General features: G+C 47.7%; 1 protein-coding gene across 1 annotated transcript; it reads right to left on the bottom strand.

The window, feature by feature from the left end:
* Window positions 1-778: 778 nt before the first annotated feature.
* LOC119399827 (carboxypeptidase M-like) lies at window positions 779-23015 on the bottom strand. The gene is made up of 6 exons (XM_049418806.1): window positions 23002-23015; window positions 20668-20850; window positions 18859-19031; window positions 16157-16309; window positions 10947-11089; window positions 779-905 (listed from the first exon to the last, which is right to left on the bottom strand). Exons 1-6 carry the CDS (start codon window positions 23013-23015, stop codon window positions 810-812), a joined length of 762 nt encoding a protein of 253 aa, XP_049274763.1. The 3' UTR covers window positions 779-809.
* Between the last annotated feature and the right edge of the window lie 1956 nt (window positions 23016-24971).

The raw sequence follows: 24971 nt of genomic DNA, 5'->3' as shown, positions 1-24971 counted from the left end.
GCGAGCGCGGTGGGCGGTCGCTGATAATCTAATCACCGGATAAAACCCGTCGGCATTTATACATGTATCGTTTTACATCCCAGGGTTATCGCTGGTGTTTGCGTGAAAGTTCGAGAATGAACTCAGTTATTCGCGTGGTAATGCGCAGTCTTATCTAAGAATAATAAAACAGCCATGAACATTCCCATACACTCTAGCGTGGCGAGCGCCGAGCTATGGTGCATTGAATTTTAGCCATTTACGCGGGTTCATAACGAAACATGTACGGGTGTGAATATGTTATATGCTAAACTTGCGAACTGAGTGCCATAGTGAATTTATTACCCTCCGGTCTAATGGCTTTCCTTACGAGCCCGAATGCACTGCAGAGAAACGCTTACGAACTGCGGCACACTTGGAATTAGACAGCCACGCTCATGATCGACCACTTACTGTCGCGCTCAGCACCGCAACGCTAAAGCGACTATTGACAACTCCGCCTCGGAGCTCTCCACACAGCGGGCGCGGCAGGAAGCAGCATGCGCATGTTCAGCTTTGGAGGTAAAAGAAGGTCATGCAATATGGCATGCGCTGAGACTTTGCTGTATAGTTCTCGAGGCGTTGCCATTGCGCATCGCGCAAGCCCAACAAAAGAAAAGATGGAAAAAAGGCCTTTCTGTACTACAACGCTGTCATCGTGGTAAGTGCCGCAAATATAGCAAAGAGAAAGAGGAATGCAGTAGTAATGCAACAGCGACATGTTTCTTTATTCATAAAACATTTCCCATAAAACCCCATAGTTCTCTCTCCCTTGCATGTTCGGTCGATTGCTAGCGCAGTTTTTTGAGCGTCACGTTCACAATGGCCACCTTTTCGTCAGAAACGCTGAAGTCCAGTCTGGCTTCTTCAAACCCAGGGGCAGTGACCTATGCCGAAGAAAAGGGGAGAGAGGAGGCAAAACGACAATGAAACGTCATCTTCTCGTAAGCTTCAGTTTATGAGAAACGGGTACTGAAGCAAGAGCGCCCGATTACAACATGGTCCTTTAGCCATGCTTGCAGGAATACAAGTGGCGCATCGCATCTTACTATTGAAGAATCGCATCAATGTTGACGGTGGTAACACGCTAGAACCTCGAGAGGACAGATCTTGACGGGGGAAGTCGGCTGATGCGATTCGTTTAAACGCTAACGTATCGCACTGAGAGAGATATAGGAAAACTGAGATGGTTACAGGCTGGTGCTCTCTTTTACACACCGGAGAGACGCACTGTGCGAAAAAGCAAATGATCCACGGCGGCAGGGGCGTAGCCAAGGGGGGGGGGGGGTGTTGGGGGGGGTTCAAACCCCACCCCCCGAAATTTTTCAGTTTTGCTTGCGTATATATACACGCACACATACAAACGCACGCACGAACATACATAAAGTATGGTTGAACCCCCCCCCCCCCCCCGAAAAAAATTTCTGGCTACGCCCCTGCACGGCGGGTTTCGGATTGAGGGGGGTGCGCCACATGACACTGCCTTGTACAGTGGCAGTTAAAATTTTAGAGACCACGGGAGCGCGTGGCAAGCAGCACTGTGGCGCCTTCTGACGGCTGCCTGCGAAGCTCGAGAGCGCGCTCTGCGAACGCGCGTCCTTCTTTACCTGCCAGCCTCCTCGTTCGCTCCCTTCAAGTGACCGCGCACCGGAACGCCCGAAAAAGCACAAGGTGCCACTTCTGCAGTCGCCACAGATGGATCGAGGGATGATATCGTGACAAAAATAAATAATTTATACTGGCTGCGCCTGTGCGCGCCGCAGTCTATGCCTCGGTCCTAGACGTTCTGCATTTCGCACGTAAAACCCCACATATTATTATGATCAGACGTTCCGCGGCGCGGAAAACACGCATGGCGTCAGTTTTTCTAAAATTGAGAAACGTGATAATATTACCAAGCAGCGATGTCTTTTGCGCTCTAGGTCGGTGAACCAACGCACTTATTATTGCTCATTATAAATTTTATGGGCTCATACACATCCAGATATCACGTTGCTGCGGAATAGACTCAGAGAACTGAACGGAGAACAGACGCGGTTTATGTTTTGTCGGAAACAGAAAGAAATGATAAGAGAGATTAGAGATGTGCCGCCCATTTCAACACTTGCTAACATTAATTGATTACGACTTGCACCGAACACCGCAAGAAATTCCAGCGTGCATGAGTATCCCGAATGAAAGCTGCTGGGTAATTGTTTAACATAGGCCAGTTTTAGAAAAAACTGACGCAAAGCGTGCCTTCAGCACCGCGGAGTGTCTGGGACGAAGGTGCAGAGTGCGGCGCGCACCGAGCACTGCCAGTACGAATTACGCATTTATGTCACAATATTATCGCTCGGCGCTTCCGCGGCGACAGCAGCAGAAGTAACACCTTGCGCTTTTTCTGACATTCCGGTACACGCGCACTTGAAGGAGCCAACGAGCAGGCTGGCAGGTAAAAAAGGACGCGCCTACGCAGTGTGCGCTCTTGAGCTTCGCAGGCAGCTGACAGAAGGCGCCGCGGTGCTGTTTGCCACGCGCTCCCGATGTCTCTAGAATTTTGACCGCCACTGTACATACACAACCTTGAACAACTAGCAAATGTGATGCGCTGAGGTTGCATTAGTCTCAACAAAACAAATAATGATGATGTTTTCTTTCACGCTTCTTCAGTTGTCCGAGCGCACTGCACATAAGTAATCTCTTAGATCGACCGGTAAAGTCAGCGGCTAATGATAAGAAATCACCACACCGTGAAAACAATTTGCACGGTTTGCTACTTATCAATTCTTTAAATAATACTCATCACGTATTTTTCATGTCCCTAGTTGCCTTTCATTACTACGTCTCGTTCATCAATTTCCTGTCGATTTATACGCACATTGTTACGTTTGGCCTGAAAATTCATCGAGGCAGACGTCATTGAGCGTACAGCTGTCTGCCAGAATGCTGCCTTCCCCCCCGTATCGGCGCTTAGACGGAGGCAGGAATGCCAATTCTTCCTGGAGGAGCCTATGCCGAGCGAGCGAGCAGGTCGCCGTGGACGGATTTCCCAGAAAAAGGACGTCGCAATTCGGAGACCCCTTTTTGGCTTCTTGTTCTCTGCGTGAGATAGCACCGCGGGAGAGTTTCTCACCCAGCCACATCTGCCTTCTACCCTACCGCAGCAGGGAAAATTAACCCGTGCCGGAGGGAGCGGTCTGCGTGTTTTCCGGAATTCGACACACCCGCTTTATCGTGCGTTTTGGTCAGCGTGGGACTGCGCCGTTGAAGACGCTCCAATCAACCCAGGTGGGGCCTTCACCCGAGGCAGCCATCGTTCAACGCTTCTTCCAAGTATTACTGGCAGTGGAAGCGGAGGTCATCGGCCCTTTCCCCTTTGGACTGAAACTCCTCGCCGACCTTCTCACCTACGAGTCTTCGGGGCGTGGCGAGTGTATTGTGTGACTATTTGCCTCCTTTCGGGAGGCCGGACGCCAGGACGACAGGTCACCGGATTGGCGGGAGACGCTGACACCGGTTTGCCTGTGCTTCTGCAGTGACGGTTTCGGGGCTATAAAAGCCGAAGACTTTTGACGTTATTTCTCTGCTCTCTCTTTTCACTCCAATCTCTTAACCATGTAAATAAATCTACGTTCCTTCTTGAAAGAACGCGCCTCCTCACTGGGAATCATCGGCTATGGGGACGGACGGCGGGAGCCAGCTACCGTAACGAGACCCGCCGAACCCCGACTCCTTACAACTGGTTGGCAGTGGTGAGATGGACCTTGCGACATGGTGCTGCGTTTGTGGTGAGTGCTTGGTCTTTGCTATGACTTTCCAGGCTTCATTATGCGTTTACACTTGAGTAGTGTAGAAGCTGGATTGTGTTTTTGTGGGTTAGGTAGATCACCTAGTTATGCGTAACGAGTGAGTTTGAGGGATCACCTAACTATGTGTGAGCAGGACCAAAGCAAAGCGGCAGTCATGGATTTGAGGACGATGCTGAAAGATGAGCTCTTGTTTGTGTGCGAGCATCTCGGCATCAAGGTAGATAATAAAATGGCAAGGTCAAATATGTGGAAGCTGATTATTAGGGAATCCAGTGAGGAGGACATTAACGGCGCGTTAATAGCTTTCAAAAGGTTTGAAGAGCGAGAAAAGAGAAGAGAGGAGAGAGAAAAACAAGAGAAAGAAAGAGAAAAACAAGAGAAAGAAAGAGATGAACGCGAGCGAGAAAGAGAAAAACGGGAGCGAGCCTTAGACGAAGAGATTGAAAGGTTGGAGCGTAAAGTTGAGGCAATGCGGCGGAGAAGTCAGACGTCCGCAGAGGTTGCGCACGAAAGGTGCGAAGAAGTGGCGAGTGCGGTGCACTTTAAAGCCACAGAGAAAGCCGCTCCTTGTGAGATACCACCAGGGAAAGGTACGCGTCTCTACGAGTGCGACATGCGCACGGAGCCTTCTGCGGAGAAAACCGAGAGACAGGTCGCGGACAGTGAAATCGCGCCTGATAAATGTACGCGTTTCTCTGATTGTGCGAAGGCCGAGAAAATAGAAGACGAGACCGCGGCTGGTAGGGAGACGGAAAGGATTCCGAAAGGCATTCCGTGTGGGACCGAGCCTAGTTCTAGCCGCCCTAATAGGGTCATTGAGGAGCTGGAGGCTTCCCTCGCACCCCAACACGTGAATGGCCTTCCGGAAGTGGAGGGTGAAGAGGACAACGCTAGTCCTAAACGTAGCGGTGACGCGACGCTCCAGAAAGACAGTGCTATCGGAATGGGCCTCTCTAAAAAAGTTCCTTTTGATAGCGGAGTAAATATCCCAGAGTGTGAGAGGGTAGAGAGCCATACTGTCGAGAAGGGCCCAGCTGTAGTTTTTGCAAATGAGAGCACAGATCAATTGGCCCGACAGTGCAACGGAGCGGAGAAGTCGATTGATTTAAGCAAGAGAGAAAGTGGCGCACAAGCATCCATGAGTTGTGAAGATGCCGACGTCGCAATCCAGAGTAAAGTCCACCGTAATCGGGGAAAAGTTCGCAAACGTCGCCGCAAAAGAAAAAAGCGGACTCGTGCGGCGCCGCGAAGTGTTGAGACAGGTGGCACACGGCAGAGCGAAACACAGGACAGGCGAGCGGGCAGTTCAGGGAAACGTCCTTTGAGGCGTACAGTCGGATGCAAGCGACCGCCGCAGCGCAGAAAGAAAAAGGACAGGTCATCGGGCAGTTCAGGGAAACGTCCTTCGGGGTGCGCAGTAAGGTGCAAGCGGCGAAAAAGGAGAAGCGGGGGAGAACAATGCGCATCCCCACGACGGAGGGTGCCTTCGACAGGTACAAGTTTGCGGGGACAACTATGTCAAGGTGTTCCTAGACGCAAGGCAGGAGGAGTAGAGCGCCGAGCGAGAGCAAACAAAAGGAGAGGATTGCCACTCTTTCCCCCGCGTCTCTGGCATCCCCTTCGCCTTTGTGAAGGAAACCGTCGGAATTCCCGAACGAGGCGTGACGGAGAAGTACAGCTAATGGCGCGCGCTCATTGTAGTCTCTGGCGATCTGAAATGCCGCCAAGACCGCGACCGCCACGAGTACGACTAAAAAGGGGAAGAAAGCTGTATAGGCTTGTCGGAGAATGTAACAGTTTGTTGAAAGGATTTTTTGTAAGGTTATTTTAGTTTGATTTAGTGTTCTTTTGTTATCTCCGCGACTAGTTTGTTTAGCTAAGCAGTTTCTTACTTTTGGGTATTTTTAAGCGGTGTATGTGTTTCTTTTATTGAGCCTATAAGCATTGTGCGAAATAGTTGTGGGCGCAATATTATGAGTTACTTGTGCGGAAGCAGTGACCCGCACGGAAGTGAGCTGACCGCGTAAGATGAGTCACGGCAGTCATGAGTGAATATTGGTAAGACCGCTAATTGTGAAACAGTGGTAGCGTTTGTCGAGCGGAAGCGAATTTCACTTTTTGTTTTTATGTATAGCGCGAAGTAGTATACCGTCACCCGTTTTAAGGGAGCAAATGAGCAATTTTGAGGAAGGTTTTCGAGTGAAACCAAAGCGGTTTTTGAAATGCTCAGGTTTGGTGCTGAATGTGGCTGTTTTAGTGGACCACTGTCAGGATTGACAAGCATATGGGGCCGGGTATTCAGCACGAATCTAAAGATTACGTCAGGTGCTCCCGAGGTGTACGGCATCAAGAGTTATTTTCTTTGCGTGTTGTTTTTTCATGAACATGTGGGTTCTGTCGCGTGTTTAGAAAAGTTGAGTTTCCAGGGATGTGGCGTACGGTTAATGATGTGTGTTAATGTTTCAGCGCTCTATGAATGCGAGCAGTGTAGAGCTAAAGAGCACAGCAGAGCGCAGTGCGTTCTTTATCAGAGCGGCAGCATTGACCACACGAGCATGTTAGGACGCGATATTTATTCCCTCTATTTTGTTTACTTTCATTGATGGCTTACGCGTCGTGTAATCACGTAAGCTGAGCGTTACGCTTTACCGAACATTAAGGATAGGGACACGTTTCAGACAGTTGTATGACCCAACTGAATCTGTTGTGAAAGAGTTTGCGAGTACGTCAGGTTGTGTCTCAAGTAGGTAATTGCGGCTACGTTTTGAGTTTGTTTTGAGTGAGCGTAGAGAATATGCACAGATATCTTCTGTAGGTTTTAGGCAGCCTTCGTGTGAAAGCTGTGTTGTTGGTTGTTTTTCGTGTAGTTAGATATGAGAAGGTAACGCTACATAGCAGTGCGGATGGTAGGAGCAGACTTGTTTTGAAATTGGTTGTTTCAGGGATCTAGAGCCAGATTATATCTGCTTTTGATGTTGTTTTGCTTGGGCGACCAAATGATCCCTCTTGTAGGCATCTCCTCATCCATGAGTGTTGTAGCTTTGGCGGCACGAAATTCTGCCAAAATTTTAGAGTAGCGGGTTTTTCATTTCTTTGTGTGTCTTGAGAAGCCTGGAGAGTTTTTAGCGAGTCCAAGGCGCTTGATCGCGGCATGGCATTGTGTTGTGTGGTTCGCTTTGCTGCTGTCGATCATTGTGAGGTGGTTTGGGAGTTTGTTGCGAGTTCGCAGTTGCGGTTCCAAGCCAGGACGTCGTCCTCATCACCAGCCTTTCTCTTCGTGCCCAGCGGTTGTGAGCGCTGGCCAGTCGAGATTTTCCGGGCGGCGGAGGAGCTGTTACGTTTGGCCTGAAAATTCATCGAGGCAGACGTCATTGAGCGTACAGCTGTCTGCCAGAATGCTGCCTTCCCCCCCGTATCGGCGCTTAGACGGAGGCAGGAATGCCAATTCTTCCTGGAGGAGCCTATGCCGAGCGAGCGAGCAGGTCGCCGTGGACGGATTTCCCAGAAAAAGGACGTCGCAATTCGGAGGCCCCTTTTTGGCTTCTTGTTCTCTGCGTGAGATAGCACCGCGGGAGAGTTTCTCACCCAGCCACATCTGCCTTCTACCCTACCGCAGCAGGGAAAATTAACCCGTGCCGGAGGGAGCGGTCTGCGTGTTTTCCGGAATTCGACACACCCGCTTTATCGTGCGTTTTGGTCAGCGTGGGACTGCGCCGTTGAAGACGCTCCCATCAACCCAGGTGGGGCCTTCACCCGAGGCAGCCATCGTTCAACGCTTCTTCCAAGTATTACTGGCAGTGGAAGCGGAGGTCATCGGCCCTTTCCCCTTTGGACTGAAACTCCTCGCCGACCTTCTCACCTACGAGTCTTCGGGGCGTGGCGAGTGTATTGTGTGACTATTTGCCTCCTTTCGGGAGGCCGGACGCCAGGACGACAGGTCACCGGATTGGCGGGAGACGCTGACGCCGGTTTGCCTGTGCTTCTGCAGTGACGGTTTCGGGGCTATAAAAGCCGAAGACTTTTGACGTTATTTCTCTGCTCTCTCTTTTCACTCCAATCTCTTAACCATGTAAATAAATCTACGTTCCTTCTTGAAAGAACGCGCCTCCTCACTGGGAATCATCGGCTATGGGGACGGACGGCGGGAGCCAGCTACCGTAACGAGACCCGCCGAACCCGACTCCTTACAACATGCCGTTCAGGACCAGAGTGAACCTAGCGCCGTTTTAAAGAAATAAAAGACGCGCAACATAGAAGGATATTGTTTTTTCAATACAAAGTACCCCCGAACGATTCAAGCTCTTGTTATTGTGTAATGGAACAAAAATAAGCACGGCATTATAGGAAATGTGGGTTTATATCATTTATGTAAAGTTGTAAGTTGGGCTGCATTTGATTTTCATGCATCTTGATGCCGCGCTAAGTAAACCCTGCGAGGATGAAGAGCCCAAGCGCCCTCGTCCTTCGTACGCGAATTTATTTGCATCAGAAATCGTTCTCTCAGCGCAGCATGGAGGTGAAAACATACTAATTTTTATGGATACGGCAAACCTGTTCGTTTATCAGTGTGATCGAAAAGTCCTTAAATAGGTTGTTTCCCGCCACATATATGAGTGAGTGAGTGAGTGAGTGAGTGAGTGAGTGAGTGAGTGAGTGAGTGAGTGAGTGAGTGAGTGAGTGAGTGAGTGAGTGAGTGAGTGAGTGAGTGAGTGAGTGAGTGAGTGAGTGAGTGAGGGAGCGAGTGAGTGAAAGAACTTTATCGGACATCCGTAGAGAACGCGAACTTGTCGCGCACCCGGGGTCTCAAGCGCAAACCCGTCTCGGCTCGGATGTGAGGCGGCGCTCAGAACGAGCAAACAAAACAAAGGAAATAAAGATAGGCAGAGAACATGAGTCGTTCCGTTATTAGTTCCGCAGTTTGTATATACATGTCGGTTATCTTCGTCTTTTTGTTAGCTCAAGACAATGCAAAGTAAACCGATGCATTGATTTTTAAGAACACGGAAAAGTATTTTTTTAAACAAACTATGTGCATGGAGTCAGATAAGAGTCATGATAGTATTGGGATGTTACGCGCCAAAACCACGATATGATTTGGAGACATGCCGTAGGGGGGGGGGGGGGCACTCCGTGTTAATTTCGACCTCTGGGTTCTTTGACGTGCGCCAAAATCTAAGTATCTGGGTATTCTTTGTGTTTCGCCCCCGTCGAAATGATAACTGACGCGGCAGCGTGACAACTGACGTGATAAGTACCACGGCGGCAAGTATGTTTTACGCAGTCAGTCTGACCAATATATCCATTTACGGTAGACTGCCCGTTAAAGATATTAAGACATATGGAAATTGGAAAATCACCCCGCAACCCACAAACTCCTAGATTGTTCTACAGAACACAGATTTCCGCCGAGCACGTATCTTCTCTTTCACACTTTATGGTCGTTAGTCTCACCTTTAAGTGTCATTTGCTGACATAATGTGGGTTCTTAGTCGACACAGCACCATCATTCGGTGAGAGATGTACCGCTTGATCTGAGTGAGCTTAACTTCAATTAGACTTGCTTGGTGTGTGGATAGCAGCGTTTCAAAGCGAACCAGGCTACGAGAGACCCCCATAGTGGAAGGCTCCGAATAATTTCCATCAACTGGGGTTCTTTGTTGCGTATGGACATGGCACAATATTTTGCCTCAATCGAAATGCGATTGCCGTGTATGGGAGCAAATCTACGACTTTCGGATAAGCAGCCGAGATCCGTAACCAGTTAGCCACCGCTGCGGCATGGCAATTTCGAATAATCTCAAAGCTTGGTCCTTTTGATGTGTGAACTTGATTTTTTGACCTGAAGCTATAACACTGTTTCATAAATTAGACAGACCTTCGTTGCTACGGTATCATTATCAGCCGGGATAAATCCTGTAGATGTATGTTTTGTGGAACAGGTGCTACGCGATACGCATTAGTCGGCCCGGCAGAGTTGTGCCTTCAGTGTTTTATAAAGAGCTGCCTACACATCTCGCCTGGTCATGTAAATATGGCTTACTCGTTAACGAAAATAACTTCTGTAAGCAGGTATTCAACGAAGCAGATAAATGCATGTGCATGCAGCTATTCCTTCTTTCGGTTACGTCAAGAACTTTCTTTCTTCACAACACGTTTCAAACTGCGCATGATACAGACAAAATTTTGAGAGTTGGTAGTGTTATATTCCGTTTTTTTTGTCGGAGTTGGGTTAGTGAACGAATGACAATATTAAAAGGAGCGACACATGGATCGCAGAAAACTGAGTGGAGATGAAAGACGTTGTTTGAAGCTAAAGCTAACAGGAAGCGTGTTATTTAGATATCACGTGAAAGAAACCATTTATTGACTACAAAAATTTCATACACAGCTGACGAACGCCCGTGATAGCATATCGTATTTGCCACGAGCTGGCGTGCACTTTAATTGCAAATGGCCCATATTATAGGTTCTAGCAGAACAGCGCACATTTCTGTCAATGTACCATCGGCCGGAATAATCTGGAGGAACGAGGGACTCAACATTTTTGATCATTTTGATAATCTTAGCGCGTGCGCCACGACATTCTTCCTTGTGCCGCCCAGTTGCACTTCACAATGTCGTCATGAAGTTTCAATCGATTCCATGAAACTAACAAACACAAATAACGCGCATCCCTCGAAACGAAACATTTATTAGTTCAAGCGAACATACCGCTAAACTTGAAATGCAATGATTTTTAATACAGGAACATTGAAGTAACTTCAAAAAGTTTTCATTTCCTCACTCCCCGCCTTCACTTCTGATGGCTGAGAAAGCGTGACACTTTTAAATAATGCAAGAAATCGAAGTTACGTCGGAAAAACATCGGTGGCGTCTTCGTTAAACACCCTTGTCCATGAGAAAAATTCACGCCCGGCCTGAAGCGGTATACTTACATTGCGGCCCCTACACTCGGATGCATACGGGAGTTACGCCATTGCATGGTCTCATTGCCTGATCTGATGGAGACTGATACTGCGGCCCCGCCAGTCACTTCGTTCAGTGCTTTCAGCAAGCGCTGCCGTGAATGCCACGTCGCTTACTTATAGGCGCCAATGAAATTTCTGGTCTTTGCTAGGGACATGTCGGTTAACGCACCTCGAGAACGTAGCTGCCAGGTCTGAGTATCCTCCAGTATTCGCCTCTGGACGATGTCCTGAATTGACTTCTACGGCCTGCAATTCTCAAAGATGCATTGGTGACAGGAACGCCGTTGTCATCCTTTATGATGCCGCGTACTCCTGCGGAAAGAAACGAGAAAAAAATGATAACCACAGGTAAAATATTAAGGATGGTCTAAATCTCTCATAACAGCCAATATACAAGGAACACTGCAAAGACACCGTTTTACTGCTTAAAAAGCCGGTAAAGAGACACTTAGTAAATGAGATGCCAGAAAAATGATCGAGAGCCAGACACCTTAAAAATGAGTTCTTATGAGCAGTAGTATTGCATCAAGAATTTGAGCATGACTACCTCTAATTTGTAATAAAAATATGGAGACTTGAACGTGTAGTCAAATCTCTCCATTCACAAAATATACCTGGACGAAATTATTGTTTTCTTGCGACTTAGATTTAATGCAATTTCCTCGTACAACTCATAACGGCCGAGCGCTGGTTCATGGAGAGAGAGAGAGAGAGATTGTAAAATGCTTTAATGAAATGCCGGAGACGTCAGCCTGGCTATTCGCCTGACATGCTACTCCAGGTGCAGGGTGATGATTATGATATACGCAATTGATAAAGACATGACGGCCCATACAGCCACTCACAGCCACACACACACCCGGCTTTTGGAACACTTTTGCATTGATCCGAGTTCTGTACGGAAGTATTCTTCTTGGCACAGTGAGGGAGTACATCAACCTGCAGTCTACGAAGATTGCGCGGCTAGCATATCATCTAGCCGCACAATGTAACGCGAGGGGTGACTTTTCATTGCGTCCAGGAGGAAAAGCAGTAAAACCGCGAAAGGAACGCAAGAGGCGATTTTCGTTGCATCCAGCACAAAAAGAAGACAGCCAAAGTAACGAGTGGCCAGCGGAGGCATGCAAAAGTGCATTTATTTGTCAAAAACTGTCGGACAACGTGGTATTTTGCACCCACCCACACGGCGCGTTGAACATTATTCACGGGATACCTATCGGCCAGTGGCGTAGACAGGGAGTGGCACACCGTGCCCGTTACCCCCCCCCCCTCCCTAAATTATTTTCTCCCATGGGATACAGAGCACAAAATGACACTCGACCACACTTACCTGCCTGGACCCCATGTCGGCTCAAGGGGGTGCCCTCCCCGAAAAAAAATTCTGCCTAAGCCACTGCTATCAGCCGAGCGACATCGCTCGCTTTGAACTGTATCGGTTCCACAATGACCACCATAAGGCCACTGCACTCATTCTGTGATGAAAACAGCGACACGCTGCTTCAATTCAATGCGGTGGCCGTGACAAGGCCCACCGAAGTCTTTTCGGCTGTGCTCGCGCCTGAAAAGCAGCTTCTGCTGCAGCCGCCACTCGCAGATGGTCGCCTCACTGATTTCGAGGCTTCGGGCAGATACCGATTTCTTCAGCCGTCAGAACAGCACGCCTCTTTAAGCGGGCGTTGTACTGAGCACGACACGTTCCCATCGCAAGGGGAGCCGAAGGGGAATGGAAACACCCGAAGGCAACCAAAGTCACCGAGACCACTACACACGACGACACAAAAACAAACGCGCAGTGCACACCGTCACAGAAAAGAAACACAGAAAATAGTCGTTGGCTTGCAGTGGATCCAAATGGCATTCGGCTGGCACATTCTGCCAACATAAATCGTGAAATGGCCAAAACTGTGGTCGTCTTGAATTGGGTGCATCATTGCACTTTTTAGACAACTTGAATTTCGACATTCGATTGTAACGCGAGTGTCGACTACAGGTAGCAAAATTCTGAAATAAAGAAAATCGCGTTACATTCGAATAAATACAATTATCATCAAAATTCAAGGCCCTGATCCAGGCGATATTGATACCGAGTGCGCCGGGCGCGCAGTAAGGGCGGCAGCTGTGTTACGTCAGACTTAAACGTCCCGGGATGAAGAAATGAGGAAATGAAGCCTTGTAGCAGGGAAATTTGGGCAGAAAAAAACGGAAAGTTTCCGGAAATACTCATGCGTACCGCTTACTTGTTGCGTGTAATGTGTGGCTCTTAATTTTTTTCTTTGTTAAGTAATACATAGACGGGAAACACACTGTCGTCTGTCGCAGTCTGCAAGAATAAGCGCCGCAGTGTCTGCCCTAAGTTTTACCAGGAACAGTGAAAAAAAAAAAAAAAACGGTGTGAATTGTGGTATTCTTTCGCACAGTGCGGAAGATACACAGAAGTCCCAAAGGTCACACGAAAGTGTATTGCGATCCACCGGTGCAAGAGAGACGACTTGCCGTTTTAAGGAACAAGAAATTCTTTGCCAGGTTAAATGATAGTAACAATATTGTCTGGGGTTTTACGTGCCAAAACCACGATACAATTATGACGCACGCTGTAGTTGAGGGCTTCGGCAAATTTCGGCCATCTCGTGTTCTTTAACGTCCACTGACATCGCGCAGTACACGGGCCTCTAGCATTTCGCCTCCATCGAAATGCGACCGCCGTGGCCGGGATCAAACCCGCAACTTTGTCGCCGGCAGCCGAGCACCGTAACTACTGTACCACCGAGGCGGACTCTTGGCTAGGTTGGCAAATGTGCACACCCAAAAGGCGTCCGCGAAAGCCGTGCCCGGAAAGGATCTGGCCTATTCCACCGAAACTCACGCTCTGCTGGGGTCGGCGAGCGTTCCACTATTCCGCAACAACCACGTGCAAGAATTGAAATTTGCACGATTTTATAAGTGTTCGTATACTGAACAAGGAGCGCCCACCTATGTAACGAGCACTCACTTGCTCTTCAATTGTTCCTTGTGTCGTTACTTTATTGCGTACCTTGCTCAAGCATGTGCAAGTACTTCCAGCCGCGGCGCACGAGAGTGGATTCCCGCATGAATCAATGGAAGCCTCGACTTGAAGACAATTAAAACAACACTCTGACCACGATTAAAAGCAAATAAAAGTACGACGTTTCGGTCCTCGTACGGGAGCCTTGTTCACAAGAGAAAAATGACTGTGTGAGCGGTCCGGTTATGTGTGCTACAAAATGTGACGTAAGCAACGTGTGTAGGCGTGTGGAAAGTTTCCGTCATTTCGATTGAGTGTGTGCGCCGTTGTCTGGATCGTGAAAGATTCGAGATGAAGGCGAGATGACCAGTTCTTTTCTCTTTCTGTTATTCTTGCGTTATCCCAGTCTATTTTGTGTCCGGACGTTTCCACGTGCTCGGCCAGCGCATTTGATGAGACCTTCTTCTTTTTTGCGTCATACATATACATAGCCTCGACTCGAAGTGGAGAAGGAAACAGCATAGGAATATTTGGCACACTGCGGAAGCGCGCCGACGTCTGCAAGATGAGTCCGCCGACGTAACATCTACAAAGGGAGCGCGCATTTTTTTATGACGAGATACTGCCGCAAAGCTCCTTCATACAAAGTTTGTCACGTTTTTTTCACGGGAAATGTCGGTCTGACTTAACGCAGCGGATGTCCTTCCTGAGTGCCCGGCACGGTGGGTTTCGATATAGGCTCTTCGAATTGATTAAGAATATATCATGTTATGTGCGCTTTCTTGATTTAAAGAAATTGGGAACCTGCAAAAATTGCAACAACTTTTCCATATAAGCGAATGCCCTCAGGTTTTTAAATAACAAGGTCATCAACAAGTTGTTCTCAATAGTTATTTTAGCGTAACTTAAACACCGGCAGAGTATTGTTGCCACGGTAGGATTTTTGTGAAGACGGCAGGTGCCTTAGCGTTATAGCAATTTGTACCGAAATCTGTATTGTTTAAAAAAATACCCTGTGCAAGAATGAATGCGAAGTCAGTGTGACGCCATAATATAGGCGGGCACTGCATACCTACGCAAAAAATAATGCCATACCCAATGCCGCATTCGTTTTCGGCTCAGCATACGGCGTTTCTCGAAGTCAGAATCCTCGTTGTAGCTTCTATTTGAGCGTCTCTTTGAACACGTTCTGCGATCTAACGGAGCCGCTGCCAAAAAGCTTCCGCGTGTCTTCGTAGGTGTATCGTACGCACACCTTTGGAACACAGGGAATTGTTCCCTAGCATGCCGCATCACCACAAACCCGGTTGCCCAAACTGACGAAAAACACATTACTGAAGCGTACCACGAGAACAGCGCATTAGCTAAGCCGCTGGCTCAACGTCGACGTACTTCGACTGAGCCAACCAGAGTTTGTGTCATGGATTCGAACCAGGCAGGCATAGAAATCGAATTTCTGCGGCTTTACATTTTACGTAGGGCATTGTAAGCACTATGTGTTGTATACCGAGTTGGTTCCCTAGGAAAGAAAATTAGTGATGTAGCCAAGTCCTGATGATTGCAGGAAAAGGGTCATACCTTCAACTTAAGTTCCGAGTTACGACTATATAGCAGAGGCGCTGAGTGTAGCGCGCCTGGTGGAATGTACAAACCCACATCCAAGCCCATCGCTTGAACATTCTGGAAAGCCGATATAGACGCTGTTCAGGCAGAGCTCTGCTTTTGACGAAGCGACCCATGTATAGTGTTCACGGATTGATATGCGAAATCAAAACTTTTAATACAAGGACTGGCACGCGACATCGTTCGAGAAAGCCGCCATTGTTCGAGGTGTCGCTACGAATCTGGCCGCTGAAGTTAATGTTGGCGCGGATATAAGTAAAATTGTAAGTAAGGTTGTAAGTAAGTAAAAGGATGTAAACTTTCGCTGATATAACACGAACTGAAGACTCTGGAAACGAACGTACGTGCATTACTTAGCCAAAATTTGTGGCGTTTCAATCCGTGAACCCTGAACGTTATAGGCTGACGCAGGAAGGCAAGGGATCTGTAGAAGTAACATGAATTTCGTGGCCTTGTTTTAAATTTTCAACTACACTCATAGCTCCAACGTGTATTCTCAGGTGGTACATTCGTATTCATTACAATTCGTTGCACCAATGTTCAAAATAGCATCAAATATTTTTCATACTAGGGATCCTTCTACATGTAATTTGCAGGTAGAAAAGTGTCTGACAAAGGGCATTCATCGCGATGACATTTATACGGCGAATAGCTCTTCCAGCTTTCGCTGTGACTGCGCTGCACTTTCCGCGCAGGGCTGGCGTTTTTTTTTTTATATCAGCGAGCAATAAACGCAAAATTCAAGAACAAGAATAAAAGGTTCGTGTACTCGCCTTTGTGAACTTCGGCTAGGTAGGCAAGCAGGGGCTGCCTATTCTCGTCCCACATGCGAGCCAGTTCGCTGCTGTTGGGGAACTTGCAGCATGAAATCTCCAGCGTCACATCCAGACAGCCTTCGTATACGTAGTTGTAGTCGCTCATGCTTCCTGCACACAACGTTGGCCAGGTGTTTCGCTAAAGCAAAGATTATGGAGGCTGCTGCTGTCACAGGCCCCCTGACCCCCTTAGAACCATCTCCTTCGCGTGTTGCTCAGTGGTCTTTCAAGTACCTTACTTTGTTCATGCATTTTCGTCGTTGAAAGAAGGGTGCCCATAACAGCAGATGTCTTTACAAAAATGTAACAGGTAATATATTAAATTTGTTCATCGTTTTTTAGGATTATGCGTGCAGCTACGTTGTATATAATTATACCCCATTGGGGCTAACAAGAAAGACACTGCAAAGCTTTACTCAAAAAATACGATGAAGTGACGGGAAGCGGGACCATTAGTTCTCGTTTTCTTGTTTTATATGCGTCGCAGCGCAGATGTAGCTTAACCCAGCCGCAGTTTATGGAGCAAACATAATTAATTTATTTATAATCAACAAATTGTGGTTTCGATGGCAACGCAACGCAGTCATATCACGGCTGGCACAGAGTTATTCGCAGTAAATATTGCAATAATTCCTGCAGTACCAGTTGGAGTAAGTGTGCGCAGGTGCGCCAGCACATTTTTTTTTAGCGGAGAACTTTACTCGGTGATGATTTTATTCCCAGGCACCTTCGTTGGTGCACGCGGCTCTCTCAGCTGACGGATAACCATCACTTTTTTTCTTTCCTCCATACAGAAGAGCGTTTTGCTACATGCCAATAGCATATGACTTTTATATTTAAGAACGAAAGCGTGACATCAATCAATGGTTTAAAGGACACGGTGGATGCCATGGGTAGAGTACTGAGCACGAGCGATATTATTATCTGTGTCAAGGGTTCTGTGCCCAAAAGACTAAACCTTTTTTAATGATCCAGGAATAAATGAATTAGAAATGTGTGCGAAGCTTACCGACATGAAAAATAAAGGACACATTTGGGTCCTTGTATGGAGGTGAGCGTTTTTATTAAAAAAGCTGTCCTTGAACTCGGCGAGCTGTGAACAAAGCTGTAACCTATTCAAAAAGAGTGGATGCCGCCTTCGGTATTGCACCTCATTCAACGAGGCTTCTAACGGCTCTATGCAACAGAGCATGGGGAGTTCTGGGGCAACACAACGCGTTGTGGTGTCACCCGATGTGGGAGCAGTGTGGGCACGCTCTGATACCATGCAGCTGCGACACGTTTCCGCGCTTTTATATTTTCGGCAACGTGCTAGGTGCAAAAAAAAAACTATTTTCAGTGCGTTACTATTGCCCGCAAAACTGTTCATGAAATATTTGATGCAGTAAGAAGGGGAAAAAAGAAACTCAAAGTACATCGCCTAATGTAGCGCTACTTATGCTCGAACTCCCCGCTAAATCTGCAGTTAATGTAGCGGAAATTTTGTTGTTGTGTACGGCCTGCTGTACTTGTACATTCTAAATTCCTACATTGTACATTACTAATTTTAAATCCTGCGCCTAATGTAGCTCCACTACCGTAAAACCTGAGGAACTGTGTTACACGGGCAACCCAACGATTACCTTGGCAATTACGCGCTTCACACTGCTTCGGCAATCGCGCGCTTTCTGAGGCGCTGGCGCCCTCACCTTCGCAACGAGGATGTCAACCGGATGTTCCAGAACTGTTTTTCTCGATTTTAAGTAAATTATCTTGATTAATGCTTAGTTATTTCTGTACTTTATATTTCAGACCTTAGTTCATTTTGCACTGTTTCTGAGCGTTGTTAGCCTCGTTTTAGGTCTGTATTGACCACTGTATGACCATGGGACATGACACTGTAGATGGACGACAAGCCGGGCCCCTCAAGTGCTACGAACATAAAAGTGCTTTTTTCCAGTTATTTAGCACATTAGCTATGAAGAAATTATATCTGTTCTCACAGTATCGTGGTGCTGTGAAGATAAACGTTTTGCTTTTTGTGCACACTGATAAACGGTGGGAGTGCCAACAGATAACCAAACAGGGAGGCTAGTTTGTAAGCTCACAGAACAGAGGCGGCCCGTTCTATCGAGCCGCACGCGACTGGTGGAGGCTCGTTTCACGGTCAAGACGTGAGAATAGCCACAGAACGGGCACAAAACGGCGTCCGGCCCCTTTCTATCGATAGAACGGATAAAAAACGGTCTTCGGACGACTTGGATTGGATCGAAACGTAAGCGCTGGGAACGGAGAATAGAACATTTTCGATTCTCTGGCCCAAGCACTTCAAACGTCAAACGAGCCTCCACCAATCGCGTGCGGGTTGATATTAGGTTGATACAACGGGCCGCCTCCGTTCTGTGACAGAACGCTTACAAAAAGACTCCCCTCATCCCCCCCAGGGCTCCCCTTCGCTTTGTTCTCGATACGGGCCGTCGCGCGCTTATCGCCGGTGACTGCTCGTGAGCCTGCACGTCTTCCCTTGCTCCCTTCCGTATTGCTGACGACAGTGCAGATGTCGAAAGCAAGTGGGAGTGCTTGCTAAGAAAACGACAAAGGTGCAAGACGCAGAAGAGAATACAGCATGCTTCCCCGGATTTCAATGAGCCTAATGGTCAAGGCATATGCACAGTGCCTACCGTCGAAACTGTACCACGCGGCGCCGTTGGTGGTACCGTTTTGAAATTCCAGCTGGTTGGATGGGCAAGGCTCGCCCAGGTGCATGCGGGCATGGTTGAACGAGTAGACTTCAGCGAGGTGCCGCAATACGTCATCGTCGGGGTCGGCGAAGACTGGGAGTTTGCCTCGAATCCTGAAAGAGAGCGTCGGACCCATGCCGGAAGTAAATTAGATTAAACAGACCAAGTTGTAGCTTTCCACAAAGGGAATAAAGGCCGTTATAGCAAATATCTTGCTTACTTACGTATGTTTAGATATTCTTTGTTTGAAAAAAATGGAGACTTATTGTAGAATTCATGTGTTTATTGCAGGTGTGGCTTCTAATATATTGTTATATTATATACTTGCTGTTTGTGTTTCGCACTGGTGTTGGTCATTACAAAATGGTTTCCGGTCAATTAGCCCTAGTCAATGTAACTAGAGCAAGTCACTGAAAGTTATTTATATTTTGGAGGTAATTAAGTCTACTTAGTGCGGTTTACAAGCGATATTACGGCAGGTTCGGTCCGCTAGGACACGGAGATCTGCTGCTGTATACAAGTGCAGATCAGGAAGACAGCGTATCGACAGAGCGAAGGCGAAGAAAAGTCACAGCATATCCACGGAGTGAATGATGATGAGTGGGCGAAGCTGCGGAGGTTCATCGGTAAACCGTGAATCTCCCGTGAATTCTGCCCAGTACATCATCACCGACGTGAGATCGGGCGCGTTTATACTAAAGGTTCGATGAGTTATGACGACTTGCAGCTCACTTTAATTTTACATGTGCGCTGTGAATTTTCATTGTTTAGAAAACCATTGCTTTAGAAAACTTTTGGCGTCTTTCGTTAAGCAGCTGGCGTCTTTTCGTTTTGCTTTAGAAACATCTGGCGTTCTTTAGTTTTGCTTTTACAAAACATCTGGCGTCTTTCGTTGGTTTATTTCATCAATCAACGGCGTTTTGAACAAAATTTTTATTGTTTAATCACGCACAGGAGAAATCTCACCAGGCACTACCTTGGAGGTAAACAATGGCTGCTAATGGGAATGAGAGACAGAAGAAGTCGGCTTTTAGCTAACACTTACACTTCTACTTCTACTAACGTTTCCTACTGGAACATGCCAATGGCTGCTAATGGGGAATGAGAGACAGAAGAATTCGGCTTTTAGTTAACGCGCACGCTGCGAATTTTTTATTGTTCAACAACGCACAGGAAAAATCTCCCACCGGCACCACCTTGGAAGTCAAAGCGTAAGACTGGTTACGCACTACGACTACTACGACTACGACTACGACTAGGGACGTAGTCGTAGTCGACTAGGGATACGACTAGGGACGAACGGATGCCGCCTTAAGGAGCTTCGCCCCTAAAAAGGTAATGTATAGCGAGAATGGGACACGCGACCAGAAACACGACAAACTTGAACAACGCATTCTTTGTGTCGCCTTTCAACTGTTTTGGCTTAAGAAGGTGCCTCGGGATACAAACGCTAACTGTACGGCTGGTTGTCACCACCAAAAAATTCCCTATCTTACTTTAAAACCTCACTAACAACGCATACTCGTCAGAGGCATGATATATTTATACTCATAATTATGCCTCACAATCAGCGTACATAATCAAACCACGTATATTGCTTTTCTTCTTCTCCTCTTGGCATGGCAGAAAACTTCTGTAATCGTTCATGCCGTATGGCCCAGTCTCAGAGCTTTGTGAGATGAAGATTCTTGAGCGCTATACATACTTCATTTCCGATTGCAAGAAAATGCATCGCTACCTGGGATATACGATCTAGCATGGTCGTACGGGTAGCTGGCAACGAGAACGCCACCGTGCAGAGTGGCAGCCAGAACGAATGGTATCTCGCTTGACCAGCGTCGCACTGATGCGGTCTCAGGCTGCTCCATATCGATCTGCGTGCCGTACCGGTTTGGAAAGTTACGGTTGAGGTCCACGCCGCGGCCGTTCTCCCTGAAAAATGGAAGGATAAACGAACGTGGTTAATTAATTATATGACTAATGAACTATCCACTCTGCCTCCACTACACACGTGATATATGAATAAAATTTTCAATCTCATTATTTTTGTTACCAAGGCAATATGTTATTATTGCGATAGCAAGTATATGGACAGTCTCGGCTGATTTTTGCCGTCGCCGCCGTCATGCACCGTATATATATATATATATATATATATATATATATATATATATATATATATATATATATATATATATATATATATATATATATATATATATATATCCACAAAGAACAATAATTCAGAAAAACTTTCCGACGCGCGGAATCAAACGGGCGACCTCTCGCTTTCCAGCGCGCGCCGTTAGACGGTTACGCCACCAACAGCACCGTCTTTCAGTCTGCAAACGGCGAGCTATTGATCTGCACCATTTATTTCAGCATGCTTTCTTAGTCACCACATAGATGGCGCGATGTGCGCGCGTTGCGCGCTTTAACCTCCTCAGTCCGAAGAATGCAATAATGAAAAAATCTTTTGTGAAACTTTTATTTGGCTTCATGCCCGTGGAAAAAACTGAGAAAATGTGCTAACCCGAAAAATTAAGTGGTTGTATCATAATTTGATGGTACCCATTTGGGTACTCTGGGCCTCAACCAGCGTGAAATGTGAGGAAGCAGTGGGGGTCCTACGAACTTAGAAATACATCGTACTTCAGGTATGCCACTGTTGATTTGCGACCGCATCCTGGGTGGCGGCACTTCATTCGAGATGTGAGCTTTTCATGCTGCGGGAAGTGTCCAAGCTGGTCGTACCGTAGGTTGAACTGGGATTATCTTGCTCCGCTTCACAGAGCTCGGTGACGGCTGCTCATCGGTCTTTCAACTGAGGCTTCATCTTACCCCCTGTTCAGTGTCAACTTTGAGGAGCACATTCGCTATGTTGGATTTGGAATCAAGAAGATTTGGTCTGGCTGTCTGTCTTGGGGGCCAGAGGCTTTTCGCAGTCTCTCTGGTATTCAATCAAGCTGTTGCAGCAACCAAGCTATAAAAAAATTGCAGTGGCTTAGCTCGGCTATGCCAGTATATACGTAGCGTTAGCAAAGGTTAAGCTGATTATTCTTAGCTTTCCAGATTGTCTAGGATTAGCTTGATTGTCATGCTTACTGCTGCTCCAATGACACACACACGCACACGGTATACGTATTATGTGGCACATGCATAATTATTTTTCCTCACCGTCAGGTTGCTTCTCTATTGCCACAAAGACGGCTCGGTGGTCAGTGAAGTAACACGCTGCCGTCGCTCAGCATCCTGGCGAAGTCGCTTTGCTAGACGTTCCTCCCTTTCCTCCATTGTCTCCGCAGCACGTTTAGCCATCTTTGGTCATTCTTCGTACGCTGAACCGCTAATTGCCAGGCAAAAACTTCGGGATCCGATGAGATAAGCTTCTCGGCTCTTCTGCACCGTTGAGCAGCGTTTGCGCTCTCCTTCTGCATGGCGTTACCCACCTGCAAACGCCAGTCAGAGAGGCGCTATCAAGCGGCACCAGCGCATTGTCAGACGGCGACTGCCCAGCGAAGGCGAATAGCTGCGCGCGCCATGGCTACGCCGTCACCCCTCTCGAATGCTCACCCCTCTCGAACGCGCGAGTCGCACGCGCCGGCGTCAGTCTGTCTGCCCGGCTACGACGCCACTCCTCCCGCCGCTCTCCGCCACCAGCAGCGGCCAGCCGCGCGCGGTGGTGGCTGAGAGCGCGTGAGATGCCGGCTCCGGTGGCCAAGCTGTGTGACATCACTGATCCTCGCGCATGCGCAGCACGGCTCATGACGCTCCACGCGAAATCGGCTCCGGCTAGGCAAGTGTAGCTAACGCTACAAAAATGTGCAGAAACTCGTAGTGTCCATTTGCGCGTCAGAAAGGAAATTCTGTAGTACGATATGCAGCGATCAATTAGGTACGCTCCATTCATGTTTCTATTGTACTTGCGCACCACGTGAGGCTGCGTGACTAGTCAGGTACTGGTTAGCCCGTGATGTCAGGTACGGGTAGCTACTGGTAGTCAGCTAGTGATGTCAGGGGCTAGTAGATACTGGTACCAGTGACATATGCAGAAATTTGTTCTTTTTTTTGGGGGGGGCACACCTTTGATGCGTCATGGAGTCCGGGCACTAAAGTGTGGTCGAGTGTTATGCTCCGCATCCCATAGGAGAAAAAAAATTTTGCGAAGGTGGGGGGGGGGGGGTGGCTTGGGCCCGGTGTGCCACCCCCTCGCTACGCCACTGACTGGTACTAGTAGTCAAGTACTAGTAGCTAGCGTGAATAGTCAGCTAGTCAGGTACCTAGCTCAAAAGCTTTAGAAACGCAACTCAGACCCACAGTACCAAATGGGTATCTTGAACTTTTTAAGTCTGTATGACTGCGTGCAACAAAACCATAAGACCGAAATGACTTCCAATACGTTGTTTCGGGCGTCTACAGTTAGAGGATTGGACTATAGATGGTGTCGTTTAGCCTAAAACTAAGAAAGAACGCTTTTATTTACTATGAGGACGCAGCCGAGAGCTCGTGCAGCGCGCAGCCATCTTTGTTTACTCGTTTTTCGAAGATGACTGGACACGTGGCGCCACTTCAATTGTGACAAGGCGAATTTGAATACGCGAATGCCGAATTGTCGCGATCTGTAGCCTTTATAACAACGGTACCCATTTGGGTACTCCAGGACCGAGGAGGTAAAAGATCGTCGCCCCGCTCCTGCGAACGCCGTTTCTCTTCGCCCTACAGGGCGTGGTCGCCTTCGTGCGCTTATCTCGAGGAAAGAAGGGGGCGGCCGGGGGGAGGGTGGAGCGGGGAGTTGTATGTCTTGTGCTTTCCCCGCGATGTCCCCGCTCAAGTCACAGAGCGTACGAAGGTCACTTCGCTCGCTGCAGCGGCTGCGTTTGCGAAAGGAGCGCGATGTTCAAACAGAAATAAGTAACAACTGTGACAGTTAGTTCGCGCTCATCCTGTGTGTGCCTGTTCGTTCGTTTCGTGCGTCCTGCTTTATGTTTGAGCAGTGCGCTACAAGTGTCGAGCTGTGACGCATGATAGTTCGCGCTGGCCCGGTGTGCGTTCCTTTCGTGCGTCCTTTGGGCTCGAGCGACGCGCTGGCTATTTCGAGCTGCTTTCCGTTCTTCGCGTTACATTCCAATTTATTGCTATCGCATTCGTTGCTTCGCCGTTGTAGCGAGACTCTGACTTTTTTTAGAATTAATGTTTTACATTTTGTGCTTGAACACTGTGACAGACTCGCACAATCACTGTAGGATGTCCTCTGTAGAAGGCAGGTGTTGTTTATTCCATGTAATTCCTCCAGGCGGTTCATCTGCCTACCAAAACTCTCCAGTACACGATGGGGGCAGGACTTCTTAAAATATTAAGCAAGCAGAGGTTGGCAATGCTGCGCTTAACATGCTTCGAATGAGAATAGCTCAACGGTAGCAGCGGCTTATATGCCCGAGGCTCGCACTGCAAGCAGACACGGCTAGTGGAAAAATAATTATATATCTAAAAACCTTATGGAGGATTCGACCGAAAGTTGTTGAGCCACTTCAATTGGAGATCAAATGTTTCTAAAACTTGTCAATGCTTTGCTAATAATCAGGACGGCGTCACTGGAGCTCTTGTAAGCAAAAACTAAACATTCATCTACAACCTGAAAACCTTTCATAACACCACTACCGTAGAAAGGGCTGGAAATCTATGTGTCTGCCTGAGTTAATCTCTTAAAATCGGAGCTAAACATGAACCTATGCAGACGCCGCTCTTCTGCAGGTACAGGCGGTTGTCCCATTCAACTTATGTGGACCATAAATACAGTTCTAAGACAGCCATGAATTTGGCTTCCGGTATACCCACGTGTTTCTTGAATGACACGGAACCATACACTCTTATTCAAGTCCCGTATAATGTCCGGCACATAAGCGGCCCATTTTTATTCCACCACAAGGTACTCCATATAAGCGGCCCTTCAATCGTAATTAAGCGTGACAAATTCTTCGGTTACGGCCTGGGCCCGCTATATGCGGCCGCGAGCGGACGCAACGCTTATATGAAGCCCGGGTTCATTGACGCGA

The sequence above is a fragment of the Rhipicephalus sanguineus genome, chromosome 1, assembly GCF_013339695.2.
Source record: "Rhipicephalus sanguineus isolate Rsan-2018 chromosome 1, BIME_Rsan_1.4, whole genome shotgun sequence".
Lineage (NCBI taxonomy): Eukaryota > Metazoa > Arthropoda > Arachnida > Ixodida > Ixodidae > Rhipicephalus > Rhipicephalus sanguineus.
The sequence above is the reverse complement of the archived record's forward strand: the minus strand, read 5'-3'. Positions and strand labels throughout refer to the sequence as shown.